At 36.5% G+C, this 22,131-nt stretch overlaps 2 protein-coding genes across 2 annotated transcripts; both read right to left on the bottom strand.

Annotated features, from left to right (window-relative positions):
- Positions 1 to 7,615: 7,615 nt before the first annotated feature.
- LOC114170115 (protein FAR1-RELATED SEQUENCE 5-like) lies at positions 7,616 to 10,113 on the bottom strand. Its single transcript, XM_028055601.2, has 3 exons — positions 7,918 to 10,113; positions 7,786 to 7,845; positions 7,616 to 7,708 (listed from the first exon to the last, which is right to left on the bottom strand). The coding sequence occupies exons 1-3, from the start codon at positions 10,111 to 10,113 to the stop codon at positions 7,616 to 7,618; spliced, it is 2,349 nt and encodes a 782-aa protein (XP_027911402.2).
- Positions 10,114 to 14,260: 4,147 nt separating this feature from the next.
- Positions 14,261 to 17,497, bottom strand: LOC114194800 (uncharacterized). Its single transcript, XM_085665850.1, has 10 exons — positions 16,728 to 17,497; positions 16,505 to 16,630; positions 15,750 to 16,396; positions 15,576 to 15,657; positions 15,401 to 15,490; positions 15,193 to 15,315; positions 14,957 to 15,085; positions 14,752 to 14,855; positions 14,564 to 14,654; positions 14,261 to 14,485 (listed from the first exon to the last, which is right to left on the bottom strand). Exons 1-10 carry the CDS (start codon positions 17,448 to 17,450, stop codon positions 14,375 to 14,377), a joined length of 2,226 nt encoding a protein of 741 aa, XP_085521976.1. The 5' UTR covers positions 17,451 to 17,497; the 3' UTR covers positions 14,261 to 14,374.
- Between the last annotated feature and the right edge of the window lie 4,634 nt (positions 17,498 to 22,131).

Raw genomic sequence — 22,131 nt, forward strand, 5'->3', positions numbered from 1 at the left:
TGGGGTACGTGTCTCTATCCTCGCAAAAGTGGGGCAATCCTTACCAAAGTGGCCTTCCCTACCACAGTTATTGCACCTCTTGAAGCCTACCAATTGAAAGCAAACACCCATCAAGTGCGGTCCAACACACCGGAAGCATTGAACTCAGCCCGGCTAGGAAGAGGAACCTCCAAACCCTTGAGATTGAGGGTGAGGCCTAGCATATGGTTTTCTTCTTTCTTCATTCCTAGGTTTGGACCCAGATGGTCCTCCAATTCTCTACTGTTGTGGGTGTTGGGCTTCCAGTTCAACCTTCATCTTCTCCATAACCCTAGCCTTTTCCACTAAGGCCATAAAGTCCTTGATGGATAGTGTGGCCACCATCAGACGGACGTCTCCTCGAAGACCGTTCTCAAATTTTCTGCATCTTCATTCTTCATCTAGTGGCATGGTGTAGAAACGGCTAAGGTGCTTAAACCTCTCTGCATACTCAGCTACTGACTTCTTTCCTTAAGTCAGCTAGAGGAACTCCACCTCCTTAGCGTACCTCACGCTATCAAGGAAGTACTCGGAGAGAAATTTCCTCCTAAAGACTTTCCACGTGACTAGCTCCTGCCTCTCTTCTATGATGGACTTCATGCTGATCCACTAGTGTTTTGCCTCTCTAGTGAGCATGTACACCGAGAAGGCCAACCTGTTATCCTTTGAGCACATCTTTGCATCAAAGATAATTTCCATATCCTTCAACCATTGGCCTGCGACATCAGGACTGGTCTTGCTGTTGAACTTGACTGGGTGGTGCTTCAAAAAGTCCTTCAAGTTTCAATTATCTGGATACATATAATCAGTCAGATTCACTAGATGCTTGCACTTGTGGTGGCCTCTACTGCTCTGTAGAGCCATTGCCAATGAGTTTCAACCTACCACACACAAGGTTTGCCTTCAAACATCTAAGGCTATTATCCTGCCACAGACTACGGCCTCCTGCTACTCTCACCACTTGAGTCAGTACGCTCTACATGAGACTAATTGACCCTCTAGAGTTTCAGGATGCAATCCTTACTTGAATCGTTACTTAATTATATAATGAAGCACCACCACGAAACCTTATTAATAGGTTCGTGAAATTACGTCCTAACCATGAGGCACCACCATGAGCTCTCACCAAAGAGGGTCATGGAATTACGTCTTGACTATGAGGCATTACCATGAGCTTTTACCAAGAGGGTCATGGAATTACGTCCTAAACCTTACCAAAATCATGTCTCACCAACCAAACATAAAGTTATCATGCATATGAATCTCATGCCAATATTTATAACCAACCATCCAATTAGGTTCTATACAAAAGGGCATACCAAATTCATCAATTCCAGCCCATATAATCAGATATTACATGCATTTTCACATACTTCGTGCTCTAAATAGGGTACTCCCAACCAATCATACAACCAACAACAAAAACCAGGGAAAAAAACAGCCACATAGCAATTCCTACACCAGTTCTCGCTCAGGCTAGAAGGTCTTGCTCAGGCGAGAGGGGTTCTCTCGCTCAAGCGAGCTCCTTTCGCCTAGGCGAGAGCTCGAACAGTGGAAGCACATACTCTCGCTTAGGCGAGACCCACTCACTTGGGCGAGAATACCAGATTTCCTCCACTGTTCCCGCAGGCCAACATAGAGATTCATCAAGAACAATGCACAGTATATGTTCATATCATTTTAAACACCATACAATCACCAATAGCACAAAACAGAGCTGAAAACAAGTAAGATATATCAAAAGCAAGAAACCTTAGCTTCCTTACCTGGAAAATACTAGCCAAAGACACTAACACCTAAGCCAACGACCACTACAGCTCCAAAAGAAGATTCGAGAGCTAGAAATAGTGGAACAGATTCAAAATGGGGTTACCAAGGTGAACCCTAGTTAGAATCACGACAAGAGAGCTAGAAACAAAAAAGGTACGGGTTGAGAACTAACTTATGTGAGAAGGAAATGGAGTCGAGCTATCTTGACGACGATTGAGATTCAAACCCTAATAGAGCTCTGTTGAGGGAAAAAGAAAAATGAGCAAGGGACTGTTTTTGCAAAGTAGCATAATGGAAAACGAATGGACAGAAAGGAGGTCTTTGATATCCTATGAGCCAACCCTTAGGCCGAACAGATGAGGCTAGACCCCTTTAACTTTTAGGACAGAAAATAGGGTCTTATAGTTTGCAAGGAATTTATCTATAATTTTATTTTGATAATTCACTAAAAAAAATTGTTCAAGTGAAATGCATTTCTTATTCTTGCGAAACGATTAACATTTTGAAATGTGATTGATAAATTATTTAAATTTGTATAGTTAAGATAATCCAAAATAAAATAGTGACTTTAAATTTTTAACAAACTCTATCTTGAAAATATGTGGGAAAATGATGGGAGGCCAATACCTCCTTACACATTAACTAATGGATAATGATACTCTGACCTTGTTTTTTTGACCTGGTTTTAACCCACCTACGTGGCAGTCTTACGTGGTAAATGAGTGCGTTTTTGAATAAAAGAAAATGAAGGGATGAGGTGACGGTTGTGTCAGTTTTCTGATGGGTGTTATGGAGAGAGAAGACGTCCTGCGGTGCGCGTGAGGTTCCAACACGCGATCTCGAAGTCACTTACCCAAAGTTTCCATTTTTTTCACTCACCACTCACTCAGCGCTTTTCTCTCACTACCCGAACCACTTCTGAACCCACTCGAAGCGGTGCGGTGCGGTGCGGTGCGGTGCGGTGCCGTCGGCTTTGTTAAGGCGGAGATATTTTTTCACTCAACCAGTTGGTGTGCTTTGTTCGTGTGCCTGCTCAAAGGTGGAGGAAGGAACTCCTACAAAAAATCCGAACTTGGGAAGGGAAGTAGCCGTAGATCGAGGTTGACGTCCGCGGTGAGTTTTGAAGGTTCTGTTTTGTTTTCGCTTAAAGCAATCGCGTTCGTGCATGATGTGATTTCATTAAATGAGTTTTATATTGTCAATCTAGGGTTTGGAGGAATATGTTTTGGTGTCCAAAACTGACCGTTGTGTTTTTTTTATCAATGTAGAGCAATCACCCGGGATATCTGTAGTTGTGGTACCCTTGCATTCATTTAGGTATATCTGTAGTTGTTTTATTGTTTGTTGGATGTGTGTTGTAATGTTTTGATTTGATACCTTTAATTAGTTACTTCATTATTTTTTTTACAAGACATGAGTGACGATAGTGGTCCAAGTAAACATAACAATGGTAGTGATGATAGTGAAGGGAGTGAAGGTGGTGATGTGGGAGAGTTCAATGATAGTACCGAGGTAAGTTGTTCACATACAACAATGGTAACAATGTTTACTCACATTGATTTCAAACAATATGTTGTTAATTGTGGTCTAATGTTCTTTTTGTTCTGCAGATTATGTTCAGGCATTCTTGTAGGACCACATATCCGTCGTTATTGAATAAGAACTTAAGTGAGGAACAAAAGCTTTGCATTCAAACAACACCATTCTGGTGGTTCACTTTGTTGAATGATTCTGTTAAGATAAGTAGAAACGTTCTTGGTGTTTTGTGCAAGTTGTGGGTAGAAAGAAGAGGTGGTTTTTTACTTAACTCTATAATTGTGCCATTCAAGTTATTAGATGTTTGTTTAGGCTTAGGATTGAGGATTGTCGGAGATGTAGTGGATTTGGATGATGTCGTTATTGAAAGTGTATGTAGGAACATTTTTAGGGAGAAGAAGGTTACTGTTGGGGTGATATATAACTATCTCTTGAACCACTCGGAATGTGTTGCTGTAGATGATTTTTGCAGGTTATACATCCTAATAGGCATATCCGAGTTTCTTTTGCCTAATAGAAATGCAACCGTATTCCCCATACTTTTCAAGATTGTTGATGACTTGAAAAGTTTATGCCAATATAACTGGGGTCGTGTAGTTTACGAGTACCTAGTTGGGAGTTTGTGCAATGCTTCATTGCTTTTGAAGATGGAAAGCCATAGGAAACACTTTCATGTTGTGGGTTGTGTTTATTTATTACAGGTAAATTATATTTAGTTACATCATGATTTCAAAAGCATTGATGAGTAATTGTTAATGTTAGCTTACATTTGCTTTATGTGTGGTCTTTCAGCTTTGGTGTTTTGATCACTTTGTATTTGTGAGAAGAAAGGGTGCACGCATTGGCAATGAATTTCCAAGGTTGTTGCGTAGGATGAATATTAAAGTGGGTGACGGTGCTTTAAAGAGTAGTTTGGAGAAGAATGTGGTAATTGTTTTCATTTTGTATTAGTTAGATTGTTGTTTTTTTGTAGATGCACCTCTTTTTAGTTTGAATATTGTTAATGTATTTCACAGATAGTTGCTGATCTTTGTGTGTCAAAGGAAGAACTTCTTCATGCAGAAGTTAGAGAAGTGTACGAATTGTTTGGTCATGATGTTAGTCGAAGTAAGAGGCCAACTGGAGGAGTAGATTTAGGAAGAAGGAAGGTTGAAGTTGAGGTTCTAATTGAAAAGCAAGAACGTGAAATAGGTGAACTTCGGCAATGTTTATCCCTTTTAGAAGGAGTTGTTCATGACAGGAAGACGGAAAGAACCAAGGACTGCAATCCTGTTACTCCTTCTACCAATGTTGAGAAGGACAGAGGTAAAACATTTGAAGACCAATTTTATAGCCAAGGTGGACTTCAATCACATGAAGCATGGAGCCCACTGCATTCTACTGTTAAGCGCAGTGTTGGTGTCAAAGTCGGAGAAGTTAATATGGACACTCCACATGGAAGTAATGAAGAGTTGTCAAAAAATGTTAGCCATGTACAGGAACCAAATCCACTACATAGTAATATGTATGACAGAATGAAGCATCATGGGCGGGTACGGATTAAAAGTCGCGCACTACGTACCCCTTACACTGGGAATGCCCCTAAAAAACATGGTTCGCAAAAATTTTTGTTGTTGTGAGATACATGAAGCTTTATTTTTTGGTATGATGTGTGAAGGCATTGATGATATCTTGTTTGTCGCGATTGTGAAACTGGACATAGCTATTTTGTACCACAAATGGAAAGAAAGGTTGGAATGTGTGTGTTCTTTGGTTGTATGTTGTTCAAATATTGTGTATGAAAAAGACATATATTCTGACATTAAATTGTTGTTGGTGTTGTTGCTGTTATTACCTTATGTATGACTAATAAGTTATCCTTGGATTGTATGTCAATTAGCTGTTGTAATATTGTTATTTGTTTAAGGATGTGATATTGTTGTCAATTAGGAAGTCATATATTGTATAATAAAAGAATTTGTACCAAAAGAATGCTCTAAAAACCCATTTATTAACTGCGTAAAAACGCAGTTACTGGGTAACCGTGTTCCTTGTAATTTGTTAGTCTTTGGAAATCATTATACTTGGTACAAGGACAGTGAAGTAAAAACAAATATACGGTATCTGAAAAAGTATGTTCCTTAAAAATTTTGAAGGTGCCTTTATGCTGTAGTGTGACTCTTGGGAGGCACACGAATTGGTACCAAAAGAATGCTGTAAAAAGACATTTATTATATCATAGAAAGGCAGTTACTGGGTAACCGTGTTCCTTGTAATTTGTTAGTCTTTGGAAATCATTATACTTGGTAGGACAGTGAAGTATAAACAAATTTACGGTATCTGAAAAAGTATGTTCCTTAAAAATTTTGAAGGTGCCTTTATGCTGTAGTGTGACTCTTGGGAGGCTCACGAATTGGTACCAAAAGAATGCTGTAAAAAGACATTTATTATATCATAGAAAGGCAGTTACTGGGTAACCGTGTTCCTTGTAATATGTTAGTCTTTGGAATTCATTATACTTGGTACAAGGACAATGAAGTAAAAACAAATATACGGTATCTGAAAAAGTATGTTCCTTAAAAATTTTGAAGGTGCCTTTATGCTGTAGTGTGACTCTTGGGAGGCACACGAATTGGTACTAAAAGAATGCTGTAAAAAGACATTTATTATATCATAGAAAGGCAGTTACTGGGTAACCGTGTTCCTTGTAATTTGTTAGTCTTTGGAAATCATTATACTTGGTAGGACAGTGAAGTATAAACAAATATACGGTATCTGAAAAAGTATGTTCCTTAAAAATTTTGAAGGTGCCTTTATGCTGTAGTGTGACTCTTGGGAGGCACACGAATTGGTACCAAAAGAATGCTGTAAAAAGACATTTATTATATCATAGAAAGGCAGTTACTGGGTAACCGTGTTCCTTGTAATATGTTAGTCTTTGGAATTCATTATACTTGGTACAAGGACAGTGAAGTAAAAACAAATATACGGTATCTGAAAAAGTATGTTCCTTAAAAATTTTGAAGGTGCCTTTATGCTGTAGTGTGACTCTTGGGAGGCACACGAATTGGTACCAAAAGAATGCTGTAAAAAGACATTTATTATATCATAGAAAGGCAGTTACTGGGTAACCGTGTTCCTTGTAATATGTTAGTCTTTGGAATTCATTATACTTGGTACAAGGACAATGAAGTAAAAACAATTATACGGTATCTGAAAAAGTATGTTCCTTAAGAATTTTGAAGGTGCCTTTATGCTGTAGTGTGACTCTTGGGAGGCACACGAATTGGTACCAAAAGAATGCTGTAAAAAGACATTTATTATATTATAGAAAGGCAGTTACTGGGTAATCGTGTTCCTTGTAATATGTTAGTCTTTGGAATTCATTATACTTGGTACAAGGACAGTGAAGTAAAAACAAATATACGGTATCTGAAAAAGTATGTTCCTTAAAAATTTTGAAGGTGCCTTTATGCTGTAGTGTGACTCTTGGGAGGCACACGAATTGGTACCAAAAGAATGTTGTAAAAAGACATTTATTATATCATAGAAAGACAGTTGCTGGGTAACCGTGTTCCTTGTAATTTGTTAGTCTTTGGAAATCATTATACTTGGTACAAGGACAGTGAAGTAAAAACAAATATACGGTATCTGAAAAAGTATGTTCCTTAAAAATTTTGAAGGTGCCTTTATGCTGTAGTGTGACTCTTGGGAGGCACACGAATTGGTACCAAAAGAATGCTGTAAAAAGACATTTATTATATCATAGAAAGACAGTTGCTGGGTAACCGTGTTCCTTGTAATTTGTTAGTCTTTGGAAATCATTATACTTGGTACAAGGACAGTGAAGTAAACATGGAACAAACATAATGTAGTAAAAGCACAAATATTGTATCATACAAAGGCAGTTACTGCACGCATAATCACTTATCTAATGCAACTGATTGGGTACAAAAACAATACAATATAAACAAAAATATTATGTCAATGTTATCGAATGCACCAGACTTGCTTCAAAATGTGTAATGAAAAATACATATGTTGTATACAAAAAAGGCGGTTACTGCTACACCGACTCCCAAAAAATACTTTTGTGGTATAATGTCATCGACAAACAATGACTTCACAAAGACCTGTTGTTTGGCAATGTCATCATGTATCCAACTACCTAAAGCTCCCATCCACTCAAAAAATATGCATTGTGATGTACGTTGTTGTCCCTGCGGAATTTGAATACAATCATTTCATTGAAGTGCCTTTAAGTGGATGTAATTTGGACATTAGAAATTATTTGACTTCGAACAGCACCTTTTCAGTCGGCTATATTGGAACTAGTTGTGCCACCGACTTTGCTCTGTACGGTCGAATTGAATGAAACATCACCGACTACTGCCACATTGAAGTCCTGCAAAATGGATTTTAATACTCAGTTGTCTGTATGGAAATTGTTTACACCATACTCCACATTTAACGTAATCATACCCATTCTATATGACGATGAACATCTGCCATGTCATTCCCCACCTGGTCGTTAAGTGTTGGCTACAAAAACCCAAATTACATGATTCAAATGCACGGCCAGATTATTGTGATAATAATAGGAGATTAACTTACGGTGTTGTTGGTGTATATTTCAGTCATGTTTACCACCGACTTCTTTTTCTTTGTAATTTTTTCCACTTTGGATTTCAACCTTAGAGTACGAGGCCTTCCCTTTCGCTTCACTGCATTTGGGCTGCGGACAATGGATGCCTGACACGAATCCGGCGGTGGGAAGGAAGACGTCATCCTGGTGTCAACATAACGACCATCACCGCACGAAGTGAACTCCACCGGGTTTCTGCCACACCTCAATTGCTTAAATAGTTGTTCCGTTCCAGCATCAAATTCGCATGCAACATCGGCAATCTGAAAAAATTCCTTGCACAATGCCCGGTACCTCTGCATTTTTGGGTCCTTACTATGGGTGTTGTAAGCTGCTCTCATTGAAGTATATCTCCTTCGTATAAGTTTGCTCCATCGAGGAATGATATACTTCGTGGATATTGTTGTTGCTTCCTCTTGGCCAAGGACCGTGAAACAGTGTCGGCAGACGATACCACGAAACTCAAAAAGCTGGCACGAACATGATATTATGCCGCTTTTGGCATCATAATGCACATCATAATATTTGTTTGCAGATTTCCCATCCCACAATAATTCTTGGAGCACGACGTAGTTGCATCCCGATGGAGTAACATCCACCATTTTGATTGCACAATTCATCTTGGCGCGGAATTCCATTTGTATTTCTGCAAACTTCGAATGTGTGTAGGCTTGCTGATATTGACGTTCAATAAGGGACTGGGTGGCACATGGGATTGTAGTGTTCAAAGAAGCAAAGTCTGCCTCGCATTCCTTTTCAGCTTTGTGACGTAGCGCATTTTTGTACTGTACTACAAACTGCTGTAACATTGTCGTTGAATTGATGAATCCATCAAAGAAGGCATTCAGTCCCTCGCTTCGTTGTGTGGTGGACATACCCGCCCAAAAATTTCCTTTCAAATAGCAAGGCACCCACCGTTGTCTTTCTTCGTATAGTGTGCCCAACCACTCATTCTTATCCAACTCGTGATCATTTATTAATTGTTGCCACCCGGTCTCAAATTGGTGAACATTAACGATCTCGTAAACCAATGTCTTCAACTTGTTTTTGATAGTCTTGTAATGAGTATATCCTTGCAACTTTTCCGGGATCTTTTTCATTATATGCCATAAGCACCACCGGTGACGAGTATTTGGAAAAACAATCTCAATTGCATTTTGCATGGCCCTACACTGATCAGTTATAATGCCATCAGGTGACTTGTATGACATGCAATTATGCCAACAGTTAAAAAGCCACACAAAGGTTTCTGTATCTTCAGCTGACAACAAACCGCATCCTAATAATATAGACTGACCATGGTGATTGACTCCAACAAATGGTGCAAAGGGCATATCATATTTGTTGGTTAGATATGTAGTGTCAAAGGAGACAACATCTCCAAATTCTGCGCATGCTGCCCTACTACGTGCGTCAGCCCAAAATACATTTGATATTCTATTGTTATCATCGAAGTCAATTTCAAAGTAGAATTCATCGTTCATTTGTCTCATGTGAGAGAAGTGTGCCATCAATGCTTGGCCGTCTCCTTCCTTACCTAGTGCCCTTCTTTGTCGTCCTATATAATTCCTAACATCACGCTCCACAAAAGGAAGGTTCTCAAATCCGCCAACATCACAAACTAGTGATTGGAAGCTTTTGTTAATGCGGACGCCGGCTTCATCATTCATATCGAGTGTTCGCTTCACTTGCATGTTCAATTTTTTGTTGCCGCGCATCATTCTTGACTTCATAGGGCTTAGGTCATGATTGTGATGAAGTATCACATTCTTTATGTGCCACTGACCTCCTTTTTTAAGTGCTGTTATCCTTGCACCACAGTTCTTGGTTTTTGTTGGTTGGCTTTTCAATTCGGGAGGGATGGTGGACACGTACTTTCCTTCGCGGCTACAGACCAATTTCACAAAACATAATTCGTTGTCTTCTCCTTTACTTAAACTTCTCACACGGACACCAAATCCACATCTGATGGCGTATTGCTTGTAAAAGTCTTTAACCTTGTCCACTGTTTCAAAAATCATTCCAACCGTAGGTACGTCATCTAATTCATCCTCTTGGGTATGCGAAGGCATAGAATGAGGTAATGCTTCCGACTGCTCTATTTCGTTGTTGCATAAACTTATTTCTTCAAGTGAAATGGGGTTAAGTACGTCGGATGCCCACATTTCGCTTAGTTTGCCCTACATTATTTAAAAAAAAAATACAACATTTGCATTTTAGACAACAGAATATTAATATTGTCCGATGTCTAAATCGTTTTGGCAGAATAACAAACACATACAAAATATATCGCTTCATCCCTTAATCAATATATCGCTAAACTAAAATAAATGGTGTGATATGTTGTGATAAATGTTAAAGAAGTCAAGTTCCAAACTTATAACAATGGAAAAGTGGACTGTGACAGTAAAATGCATTTTTAGTGGAGTAGACTAAGATGTTATAAATGAGGACCTTTACCTTTCACCCCCAAGGTCTTTGCGCATTCATTTCGGTTGGTATGAGCTGTAGACACAGATTAACTTCATTGCCGTCGGTGCGCCAGAGTAATGAAGACTTGTGTAATGATGTTTAGGTAGGTGGAAGAAGAAGTAAAACGGTAAGGCTTGGCATTCAATGTAATAGGGTACATTCGGTTTGCTTCTTCAATACGTTAAATAAGGGCAATTTGGTCCATTCTAAATTTCGTACATTATATCAATTTTTTATTGTCCATAAATAGCGGTGCTCAATTGCAGCTTCATCGTGCTCGTGTGCGCTTAATACAGAGGTATATAAGGAACTTTTTTTTCATATCAATATACAGCTGGGTTGATTTGACGGCTTAATTTTCTTATCTTTTCTCGCAGTCGGCGTACAAGACGACAAGGGAATATGCAAGCATACGGTGCCGGTAGAAGTGTGTACAATGTGGGCAATTCATATCTAGCCGCCATTTTCAAGGACGGGAAAATGAAGGAGTACCGTGACGGGGTCCGCTTCGAAGGTTCCATTCCTAGTTTGTTCCGCATCCCATATTCTTGTACGATGCATCTTTTAACTGATCTGGTTATGAAGAGTTTGGACTTCAAATCCGATAACCATGTTAACAAGTTATACTTCAGGCAGCCCATCATGAATGAAAATGGACTTCTCATGTATCGGGCAACTGAATTATCATGTGACGACGATGTCATTTACATGCTTAAGTGTAAGCCAGAGTTTCCAATTAACTGCATTATAGAACTTTTTGTAACATTCACACGCTCGCCGACCCAAATACTGGAACTGTTAGAAAGAAGTCAGACTTCAACGGATGGAAGGCCAATGTGCATAGAAAGATGTGACTTGTTAATTTATTTTGGAGGAAGGCTTCGCCGAGCCACAGTTGTAGAGTGCCCTTACGGTCATGGGTTAAAGTTTAAATCTCACGCAGTGGTGAGAATGTCCATGCGCCACAACATCACATTCGTTGAGCTTGTTGATAAGTTATCGCATGGAATACGTTGTGGAGATCGAAAAGTCATCACAGAAATTAGTTATAGACGAGGAGTTAAAGTTTTAAACAACAAACTTTACCACGACCTTGTTGAAATCAAGTGCGACACTGATATTACCCAAATGATCCAACGATGGAAAGATGTTCAAAAAATTAGGAGAAAAGTAATTACTCCTCCAACTGCAAGTTATATCGAGCTTTTTTTACAAACCAAAGATATCCGGCCACCCACCCCAGAAGAATCGTACCAAGACATCAAGCCATGGTTGTATACCACCCCTTCGGGAGGTTTAGGCATCAAAAGCATGTGGGATTTAAATTGGTGATTGCACAAAACAGACAAATGTTGTTGCTTTCTTTGCTTTCGATTCCGCAAATGTATCTCCCTTAAATATTATGGTAAGTCGAAGGAAGTTTGGGCAAATATGAGTAAAGACATTGCAGTGTATTTATTACATGGTATTGAAAAAAGGAAGTTTGCAATCCGACAGGTTGGTGTAATTGAATGACATTGAATTCGTGTAATTAATTTCTACCAAACCTCGTAACCCTTATGCACATGTGCGGTAACCGCCGGTGCATATTACCCCCTGCCATTGAATGCAATCAGGAGTTGGGACTGTTGTAGCGATCCGACTTTCCCTATTTAATGCTGGTCATTTGCCAAAATAACACACATTCACTAACGTTCACAACACCCTTCACGGCTTGAACTAGGGTTTCTTGACGTGATCAAACATCGAGATGGCGGCCTCCGCAAGCAACCAACCGAGCAACTTTCTATGGACATTCACCACGCTCAACATCAAAAATAGGGTAATTTTGTCCTTGCTTCCCCCTCCCACCACTATCGTCTGCCATATTTTCTGACTTTTTTTGCTTCCATGTTTTTCCCCTTTGAAAAACAACGTGAATGGATGCTGCAGAATTTTGGCTATGTTGATAGGCATTTTGCTGTTGCCTATGCCGATGAACTCAGCGACAAATGGATGTGTGTGGACAGCAATGGGCAACTACACAAGTTGAGGTACAACCAGGATCCACGTTCGCCGAGACTCACCAAAGGTTGGGCCAAACTCAGGACGACGTTCAACATCCAAGGGAACGTACATGTGCAACTTAGATATTTAGGTAGCAACCAATTTGAAATTACCGTCTTCACAGGAAATTGCTCTGATCTAAGCATGGATCGTTACCTGCATCTTGCGACAACAGAGAACGACAACTACATCCACTGCGTGAAGTTGACGAATGAGCAGGCAACCGGGGATCATTTGGTATGTTCGTCCAACACTTCAAAGTTGCACCGCATATTTTTAACACACACTGCATCTAATTTGGTTATCATTTTTTCCAGGATTTGAAGGGTGATATAACTGGGTTGATCCGTAACAAGAACATTCAGAACCTGATGTTAGTCGGGCTAAAAACTGTTGTTACCTGCAAAATTCTTAATTTAGAAGCATCATACGCGACAAGGATCCTTGATGGTTGGAAGGAATTTTGCATTGACCATGGACTGAAAGAAGGTGATCTAGTCTTCTTTGAGATGGAGATGGCAGGAGATGATGAAGATGTTGAAGTTTTTGTCAATGAATGCATGTGTGATTTTTATCCATCCTACAAGCCAATTGTCATTGACAGCCCTTGAAGTAGTTCTTAGTTGGGTCAACTTTTTTTTGTTATGAACTAATGAAATAGTCGTACCAGATGTCATGTTTTGAGGTTTAGTATGTTTTTTGTGTGTATCAAATGGGTCTTATTTTGGACATCTAACATCATGTATGACGATGAAGGTAGTACAACTAAATAATAACAAATTGCTTGTATGTATGTGTATTTACATTCAGAACTATACTAACTGTGTTTTTATTCACAAATAAGTGCTTAGCACTGCTAATCTTTTTGGACACATGAACAACAACATGAACAAGTGGAGTGTTACGTTACGTTAAATGCACACATGAACAACAACATGCGACTTCTACAATAAATCAATCTACTAACTGGGTTTTTATTCACACATAAGTGCTTGGCTAGGCTAAATTTTTTGTACAACCAGTTTAAATCGACGTCCGTCGGATGAAGCACCCCGCAAATAGTGTAAATTGATAACTTTCACCCATTACGGTTTCCTCTCTTTGGTTTGATTTGGTATTCCCACCAACCTTTATTCTGAACTCAGAAGAATACAACTGTGTTGTTCTATTCGAATAAGTGGAGTGTTACGTTACGTTAAATGCACACATGAACAACAACATGCGACTTCTACAATAAATCAATCTACTAACTGGGTTTTTATTCACACATAAGTGCTTGGCTAGGCTAAATTTTTTGTACAACCAGTTTAAATCGACGTCCGTCGGATAAAGCACCCCGCAAATAGTGTAAATTGATAACTTTCACCCATTACGGTTTCCTCTCTTTGGTTTGATTTGGTATTCCCACCAACCTTTATTCTGAACTCAGAAGAATACAACTGCCTCTCTATCTTCAAATAAATGCCTTTTTTACTGTACGTTAAATGCACGTCTGAACAGAAAGCAAGTATGAAAAGAAATGATCTTAAGTCATGGCATTTGTTAACTGAGTTTTTCTTCCCAATTAAGTGATTGGTTATGGAATTTTTTTTGCACATACGCACTTCGTTTACAAAACATTTGTAAGTCCAAAAATTACTTTTTACATGCAACAATTACGCCTACTTGCGCTTGTATAAATGTTGCTACTGCCATCAAAAAAAATTAACAAACCACCATAAACATATATAATCATTGGCATCAAAAAATTTGCCAATTCATCACTATCGAACGCATTAAGCGCCATTTTCCGCTTATGTACATCACATTTTCCTGTACGTGCAGAAGGGAAACCAAAATATAAACAAATTAAGGTCACTTAAAGTTCTTTAACAAAACTTCTCCACACTAGTTTTTTAACACTAAAAACTAGTGTCTAAGGTAAAGATCATAGTACACAAGTACTTCTTCTCTGTTCTGGTTATCATCATGTAGAATCCATTCACAAATCAAATTTTGCCGTATTTGTTGAAGGTCCTCCTGCAACCAACAAACATGTTTATGTGAAATTTGAAATGAAAATAACATCCATGAATAACCAAATTTATAATTACTTACAGTGGTGTATTCTGGCATGCAATTCCCATTGAATTTGGGAGTACCATCCCACAGCTCAATAAATTTTAAAACGATCACTCCACAATCATGCCTAACCAATTGTTAACCACACAATGTAAGGTTTCAGAACAACTGCAGGCAACTAATAAATTAACCTCCTTCAAAAACAAACAAAATTAATTACTCACAGGTTTGGTTGAATGGGGGTCAAAGCATGTCGGATTTCAAACGATGGCTTGTTGTCCTCCTTACAATTTAACAATAACGAAAGAAACGTTTCCATGTTACGGGCCTGCAAACATCCTCACCCATATGAATCAAATTTATATTAATAATTACAAATCACATAGTACAAGTCAAAAAACAGAAAAAACTTTCAAAGATCACACTAACCACACTATTGTCAATCCTCGTTCGTTTCTTTCGATTGTGTCCTAGAGAATCAAGCACAAGGAATTCCATTGTGTCCAATTTGACGGCATAACACCACCAATGATCGTCGTGTACAATTGGAGCAAACAACTAAAGTACATGTCACAAGTTAAACAACTTCATTATTAGGTGAAGTATACAAGCCAAAAATGAATTTAGAAACACAAATTTATCAACATCTCAAATTTGGTACTTACAAATTCAGCGGTTAAGATTTCTTTCATGCTAACCAAATTGGAAGAAAAGAACATGTTGTAATCGCTTAACTTCCAAACACGTCTCTTTGCGATTCTCTGATTACTATCGTGAACAACCAATGTCTACAATAATATTGGTCATTAATTGAGAGTCAAATTAATTGATCTTGAAATTTGGTTCCCATAACTAATAAACACAAACACGTACCGTATACATTGGATGTAAAACAATCCTTCGCACATGTTGATGCAACTTCCTTTCATTATGCATCAAGAGGTTACATCCAAACATAACTGCCTATATTCACGAAACACACCAAAATTTAATTTTTTCCAATTATTAACATATACCTATCAAATAATATCAATAAATAATAAATTACCATATTGCAAACATAACCCATTGGTCGAAAACCCATACAATCATGTGTGGACAATATTTGACCATTTATCACCGCAACAATCCTTCAACAGATCATAATTCAAGTTACTAAAACAGGTAAAAAACAGAAATTTAATTATACAAAATATCATTAACTATTATATTGATGACATACCTATAAGGACAATCTACCCGAGTAACCGTCTGGTAAAGCTTAACCACATCAACACGCCCTCCGATACCGCAGTTTCCTTGACTGGCCGCAACCCATGGTACAATTGCCAACAATTCAGCACAATGGACATCATGAACTGGGTTGTCTTTATCAATATTATCAGCCACGTCATGCAAAGTTGGTGACTTTCCATTTCCATCCCCACCAACTTCGGCTTCATTCTCAACTCCACTGTCATCAGAAATATCCACCGCCGTGTTACCTTCATTTGCATGACCTTCATGTTCATGAAGTGCACCAAAATCTTCACCCACATCTGCACCCACATCTTCACCCACTTCATGATCGCTTACGTCTGCATTTATTTCGGTATTGCAATCTGAAGTTTGGCCCTTATCATCACAAACATTATCCTTTTCAACGGGCTGACTTTCATTCCTACTAAAGACCTCATCCTCCAAAATCTTCAATCTTTTCTTTATCTCCATTATTTCAATCTCATTGCTGTGAATTTTTTTTAACCAAACATCACCCGTATTGGAAACCCCAGGTTCTTGACCACCTTCACTAACGCCTGTAAGATTTAAAGCCACCCTAACAAGTTCATTACTTTGATCTTCCTCGGTCAAAGCCCAGTCGAAAATCAACTACAATGTAATTTAACTAATAATTAAATGAATTGTTCTTATATAAAAAACTTCACCAACACAAATAAATCGCTAAGGAATGAAAATTAAATAAAAAAACTAAATTACATTACGTTCAATGAATAGCCTCTCGATGCTTGAAGTCCTTAACTTCAAACTTGGCCATCGTAAAATTCTGGGGAACACTATGTCCCTATCATCTGCTCCCAATCCTAACCTCTCAAAAGCCCAAATCTACAAATAACAAATGTGACATCATTATTATCAAAACAATAAACACAATAAATATAAAACAGATCAAAACATTCAAATACAATAAAATTCAGCGTACCTGCAAAACCACAACTGACCCTGCCAACGTGATGTTGTGGTCATTTTTTTTCTGGCTATGAACCCCATAAGCACGACTTAATGAGTTAACCAAAAAACTGTGCACTGCACTCCCCCAATTGAACTTAACCAAACTATCAATATCATCTAATATTCCAAAAGGCATATTGCAAATAACTTTTGAATTCCTAGGAAAATACAAGACGGCAAAGCACAACAATATATACAGACGACAAACAGTATCTACATCATCATGCTCGGTTCCTATTACACTCCTAATCATGTTTGTTATACCTTTAATACAAATTCTTTGACCACAAAAGAGTGAACCAACTAAACCACATGCATATGCATCAAATTGTACTTCTTCACCAACAACACCTAACCCCAGACTAAAACATACATCAACAACAGATAAAGGTACAAGATGCTTCCATATGTGAAACGATTGTTCACCGTCATCCCATCGTCTAAGTAGCTCAACTAATAGAGGACTGCAGATATCTACAGACCTCTCTAAATCCAGACACCATTTGAAAGGGGTGACTCCAATACGTCTCCGGTGTCCATCAGTCAACACATTGTTTATCTCCACAATGTGCTTTGTGTCCACAAAATTTATCAGCCGGACCTTCCATAAAATTTTAACAATTAAACTAATGCTCAACAATGAAATTGGGATGCACAATATAACAATTAACAGCACTAACCCTGTCTTCTTCATCGAAGTCTTGTTTTTTCCCAACCTTTTTCCCCTTTCGAGCCATGCTGAAAAAACAACCTACAAAGAATTAAGTGAATACACACCAATTAAAAAACCAACAACGTTATTGAAAAACAAGCATTACCTTAACTTAAACACAAAAACCTACACAGATCATTATATGGCCTTTCATCCATTTACAAACGGCTGAGGCAACTCGTAAAAAAATTAACTCAGGGAACACAAAGTCTTTTATTATCATAATACCCACACAAGCAAAATATACGCTAATCACAACTACATCTTCTTATACAATGCAGTGAGAATGTAATGCCGGAACGTCGAGGGTTTGGGTGTAAAGAAAACACAACCTTAATAACGAACCGCCGAAGTCCTGATTCTACCGCTTCCTCCCTTCCCAAGTTCGGATTTTTTTAGGGGTTCCTTCTTCCACCAACGAACACGCGCACGAACAAAACAACAAAGGTATGCCAATCAAATTTGGAAACCCACGCCTCCCTGTAAACCCGCTTCTTCTGCTGCAGAAGTTCCTTTCCTTCTCCTTCTGCTAACAACTTCGCATTTTGTACAACATTCTCCGTCGGTTGAGTGAAAAAATATCTCCGCCTTAACAAAGCCGACGGCACCGCACCGCACCGCTTCGAGTGGGTTTAGAAGTGGTTCGGGTAGTGAGAGAAAAGCGCTGAGTGAGTGGTGAGTGAAAAAAATGGAAACTTTGGGTAAGTGACTTCGAGATCGCGTGTTGGAACCTCACGCGCACCGCAGGACGTCTTCTCTCTCCATAACACCCATCAGAAAACTGACACAACCGTCACCTCATCCCTTCATTTTCTTTTATTCAAAAACGCACTCATTTACCACGTAAGACTGCCACGTAGGCGGGTTAAAACCAGGTCAAAAAAACAAGGTCAGAGTATCATTATCCTTAACTAATATCGAAAGTAAGGATCAAAAGACACGTTCCCATTGTCTTAAAAGTATAAGTCTATCATCAAACATAACAAAAGCATACTTTTAATTAGTTTTAACAATCAGTTTGAATATGGAAGGGATCAATGTGAAAGGACAAACAAAAGAAGCCTGTTACTAGTGACACAAAGTCCAAAAGATGGGGCTACTCATGCCACCACCTGTTGTTGGAAAAAGTTCCTAACTTTTGGTCTAAAGCTTCTTAAATTATAGCTCAGAATCAAAAAGTTTTCTTTTTTACCATTTCATTTCTTCTTTTTTTTTCCCAAATAAATTCAATAATCTTCCTTCACCAAAAATACGTCCTTCACTATATGTATAACTTTTGCATACGCTAATTTCTAACACAAATTATAAGTTCTCTAAAAATTTTATTTTAATTTAGTTATAAGCTAATTTTAAATTTAGAATATGATCTATAATAATATTAGTTAGAACTTACATGCATTATTTTCTAATCGTATTTAAATTTTCACATTCATAACATGTATTTTGTTAAATGAATTAGGATTATATTGATATTTTGTTAGAACTTATTTTATATCAATTTATAAATTAAGAACTTGATCTTCTTTCACATAGTAACAACAGGTTTCAGGGGTTGTAGAGTCCGAAGCTACTTTTTCCAACGTTGGGCACCACCTGTTTTTCTGGTATGCATTATATTGAAAAAAATGAGATTCTCGCTTAATTAACTGTCATGTCAAGCTAAAATTTTGATACTAGATCCTTAACACATAAATTGTTACTTTGATCGGTGAGATCTTTGATTTGAGGTATGTAGCTAGAAAACTTAGTCTCATATATGTTTGTCGTATTTTAGGTTTCTCTTTTATGAAAAACATTCTTATTTATGGTTTTGGTTTGATCTTGGAATTAAAGGAGGTAAATGGTTTGTTGATGTATATGTGTGTATTGATATTTCTGTATTGATGCTATGAGTGTCTGAAATATGTTAAGTTATTGTTTGTATAGATGAATGGATTTTTGTATGAGATAATGATTGTTATTAAGGATGAAGTTTGTTTTGGAGAAAGGCATTCCATAGGGAAATTCCATTTGTTTTGTAGTGTATGCATTGATGTGGGAGTCCAAATGTTGGACATTATCTTATTGCTCTAATAACCACATTTAGACTCTGATAGAGTAGAATGTGGTATGTGGTGAGAGGTGTAGGAAGTCCTAGTCTAATGTTGAGTTTGGATCCACATGAGTATTGTTCATGCGGATGGAAAGTGAGTTGCGAACGTGTTTGATTCCATTGATTTGCGCTAATTTGAGAGGACGAATTTACACATGAGTTGCAGATTTAGTACTCTCTTAAATAAAAAAACGTAGGAAAAGATAACTCATCACGTTAAAATTACTTCATTGTCCATGTATTTAACAATTTAATTTACTTATATTTATTACTTTCTTTTATATTTATAATAAATAAATAAATATATATATATATATATTAATAAATACTATAATTATAATTATTATAATAATTAGTATTATGTAATAGAATATATATATATATATATATATAATAATTATATATTAATTATATGTATATTATGAGAACACTGTATATTATAAAATAAATATATATATATATATATATATATATATATATATATATATATTATAATAGTTAGTGTTATATAATAATAATAATAATTATTATTATTATAATGTAGTATTATAATAATTTATATTTCGGTTCAAAAATAGTACATATTTCGGTTTAAAATTAGTGTGGTATAGTTCAAAAATAATGTAGTTTAGTTCAAAAACAATGCAGTTCAATTTAGTTCATAATATAGTACAATGTAGTTCAGTTTAGTATGTTAGAAAAAAATAGTTCAGTTCAGTTCGTCTGAATTATTTTTCAGTTCAGTGTCCAGTTCAGGCGAACTATTTTTTTATTTCAATGCAGCTTTTAATGGTTTAGTGTAGTTCAATACGTTTTGCCCAGCTCTAGATATAAGTGATGGAGGCACCTCTTACGGTTGAGGAATCAGTTGTCTGAGTGGTTGATATTAGATCATGTTAGATATAGTCTTGTAATAAAATTATAGTATAGTAGCTTAAGAATGTTTATAAGTGATATTACTATAGTTTTATCTAGTAAGACTGTGATATACATTGAACTATTTGTTTTCTGAATATTGATAATGAAATGTTTTATTTTAATAGTATTATGTTATTAAAATGAGATGTTACATCCTCGTCATCATCCTCTCTTGTAATAACATATTATGTGACGACATTTAAATAGGAAGATGGTGGAAGGTAACTGCCATATTATATAATAATTAATAGAAAAAATTCAATGGTAGAAATTTAATTCAAAAATTTTAAAATTTTGATCAATAGATCACAAAAGTTTAATAAAGAATCAATTGAAAGTTCTAAATTTATGGATGACTTCAAACTTAACTAAGCCGATGAATTACACATCACCAAAACAAATTTGAAATATTTTTGGAAAGCAAATTTATGTCATTTTTCTTACTAATTGTATCCATTAGAATAAGATTGTTTCAAAATAACATTCCCCGTTTTTTTAAGTGCTCTTTAAGATTCTTTAAGAAAAACAAAAAGCGAAATAAATTTTCTTAGCTTCATTAATTAAATATTTACAAGAACTTCTATTTTACCTTTATTATTTCTACATCGCAATAAATGCATTAATTATAAGGCTTAAAACAAAGAGGAAATAAATACTTGAATTTTGAAAATAAATAACAAGCAAAAACAAAAATGTTCTAAAAATGTAACACTTAGAAAATACTTACTATCTAAATGAAAATAACACTAGCTAGTAAGCATTACATATAACATGGTGGTGATATACTCAAATTTTGAAGGAGCAAAAGGTAGCAACCAATTGAGTTCCCACTAACTTTGTTATACACCCATTAAATTTTAGCATGGGAATCTTAACCCTAATAGGGCTTTAATTTTAGTTTCAATTACCAACAACGATTTCCAAGTTACAAAGTTGGAAGAGAGTCATGCCACTATTTATTGTTGGATAAAGGCACATTGATAATGCCGGCAAGCCCTTATCAAACTAGATACAATCAAGCACCAAATTCAACTTCATCTTCAAAACAATATCCTTCAAGATTCTCAAATGAATAAAATATTATGTGTCACTATTCTAAAAAAAATTGTGGGGTTAATGCATAATAAATTAATTAAAATGTCTCAACTCATTTGTTAAGATGTAATCGATTGATGCATTTCTTAACTTCTAACTATAAACCTCAATTCTATAATTTCAATGCTAAAGAAAAAAAGAATATGTGATAATAAACTATTGATGTATTTTAAAATGTCAGTCTAAAATACTAAGTACATAATGATGTCTAATGTCTAACGTGAGTTCGTTTTAAAACAATGAAATATACTTTTTTTTCGTGTAAGTTTTAAAGTTGGGAATTTTTTTCTTTTATGTGTTTTACCTTTTTTTAGAGAATTTTTCTTTTTGTTAACAATGAAGGAAAAGTGAAAAGGAAAAATGCGTGATATAGTACTATTATCTATAAATTTATTTACTTTTACACTAAGCATTTGCGTGATATAGTTGTATCATTTATATATAAATTTATATAACTTTTGTATGATGTTTAATCATTGTCTCTCTCAATCAACGTTAACCACCATACTACACAGCAAAATCCTTTCTTTATTCTACAAAAAATTATACACATATAAA

Source organism: Vigna unguiculata, chromosome 8 (assembly GCF_037176805.1).
Source record: "Vigna unguiculata cultivar grain cowpea cultivar isolate G323 ecotype 2 chromosome 8, ASM3717680v1, whole genome shotgun sequence".
Taxonomy (NCBI): domain Eukaryota; kingdom Viridiplantae; phylum Streptophyta; class Magnoliopsida; order Fabales; family Fabaceae; genus Vigna; species Vigna unguiculata.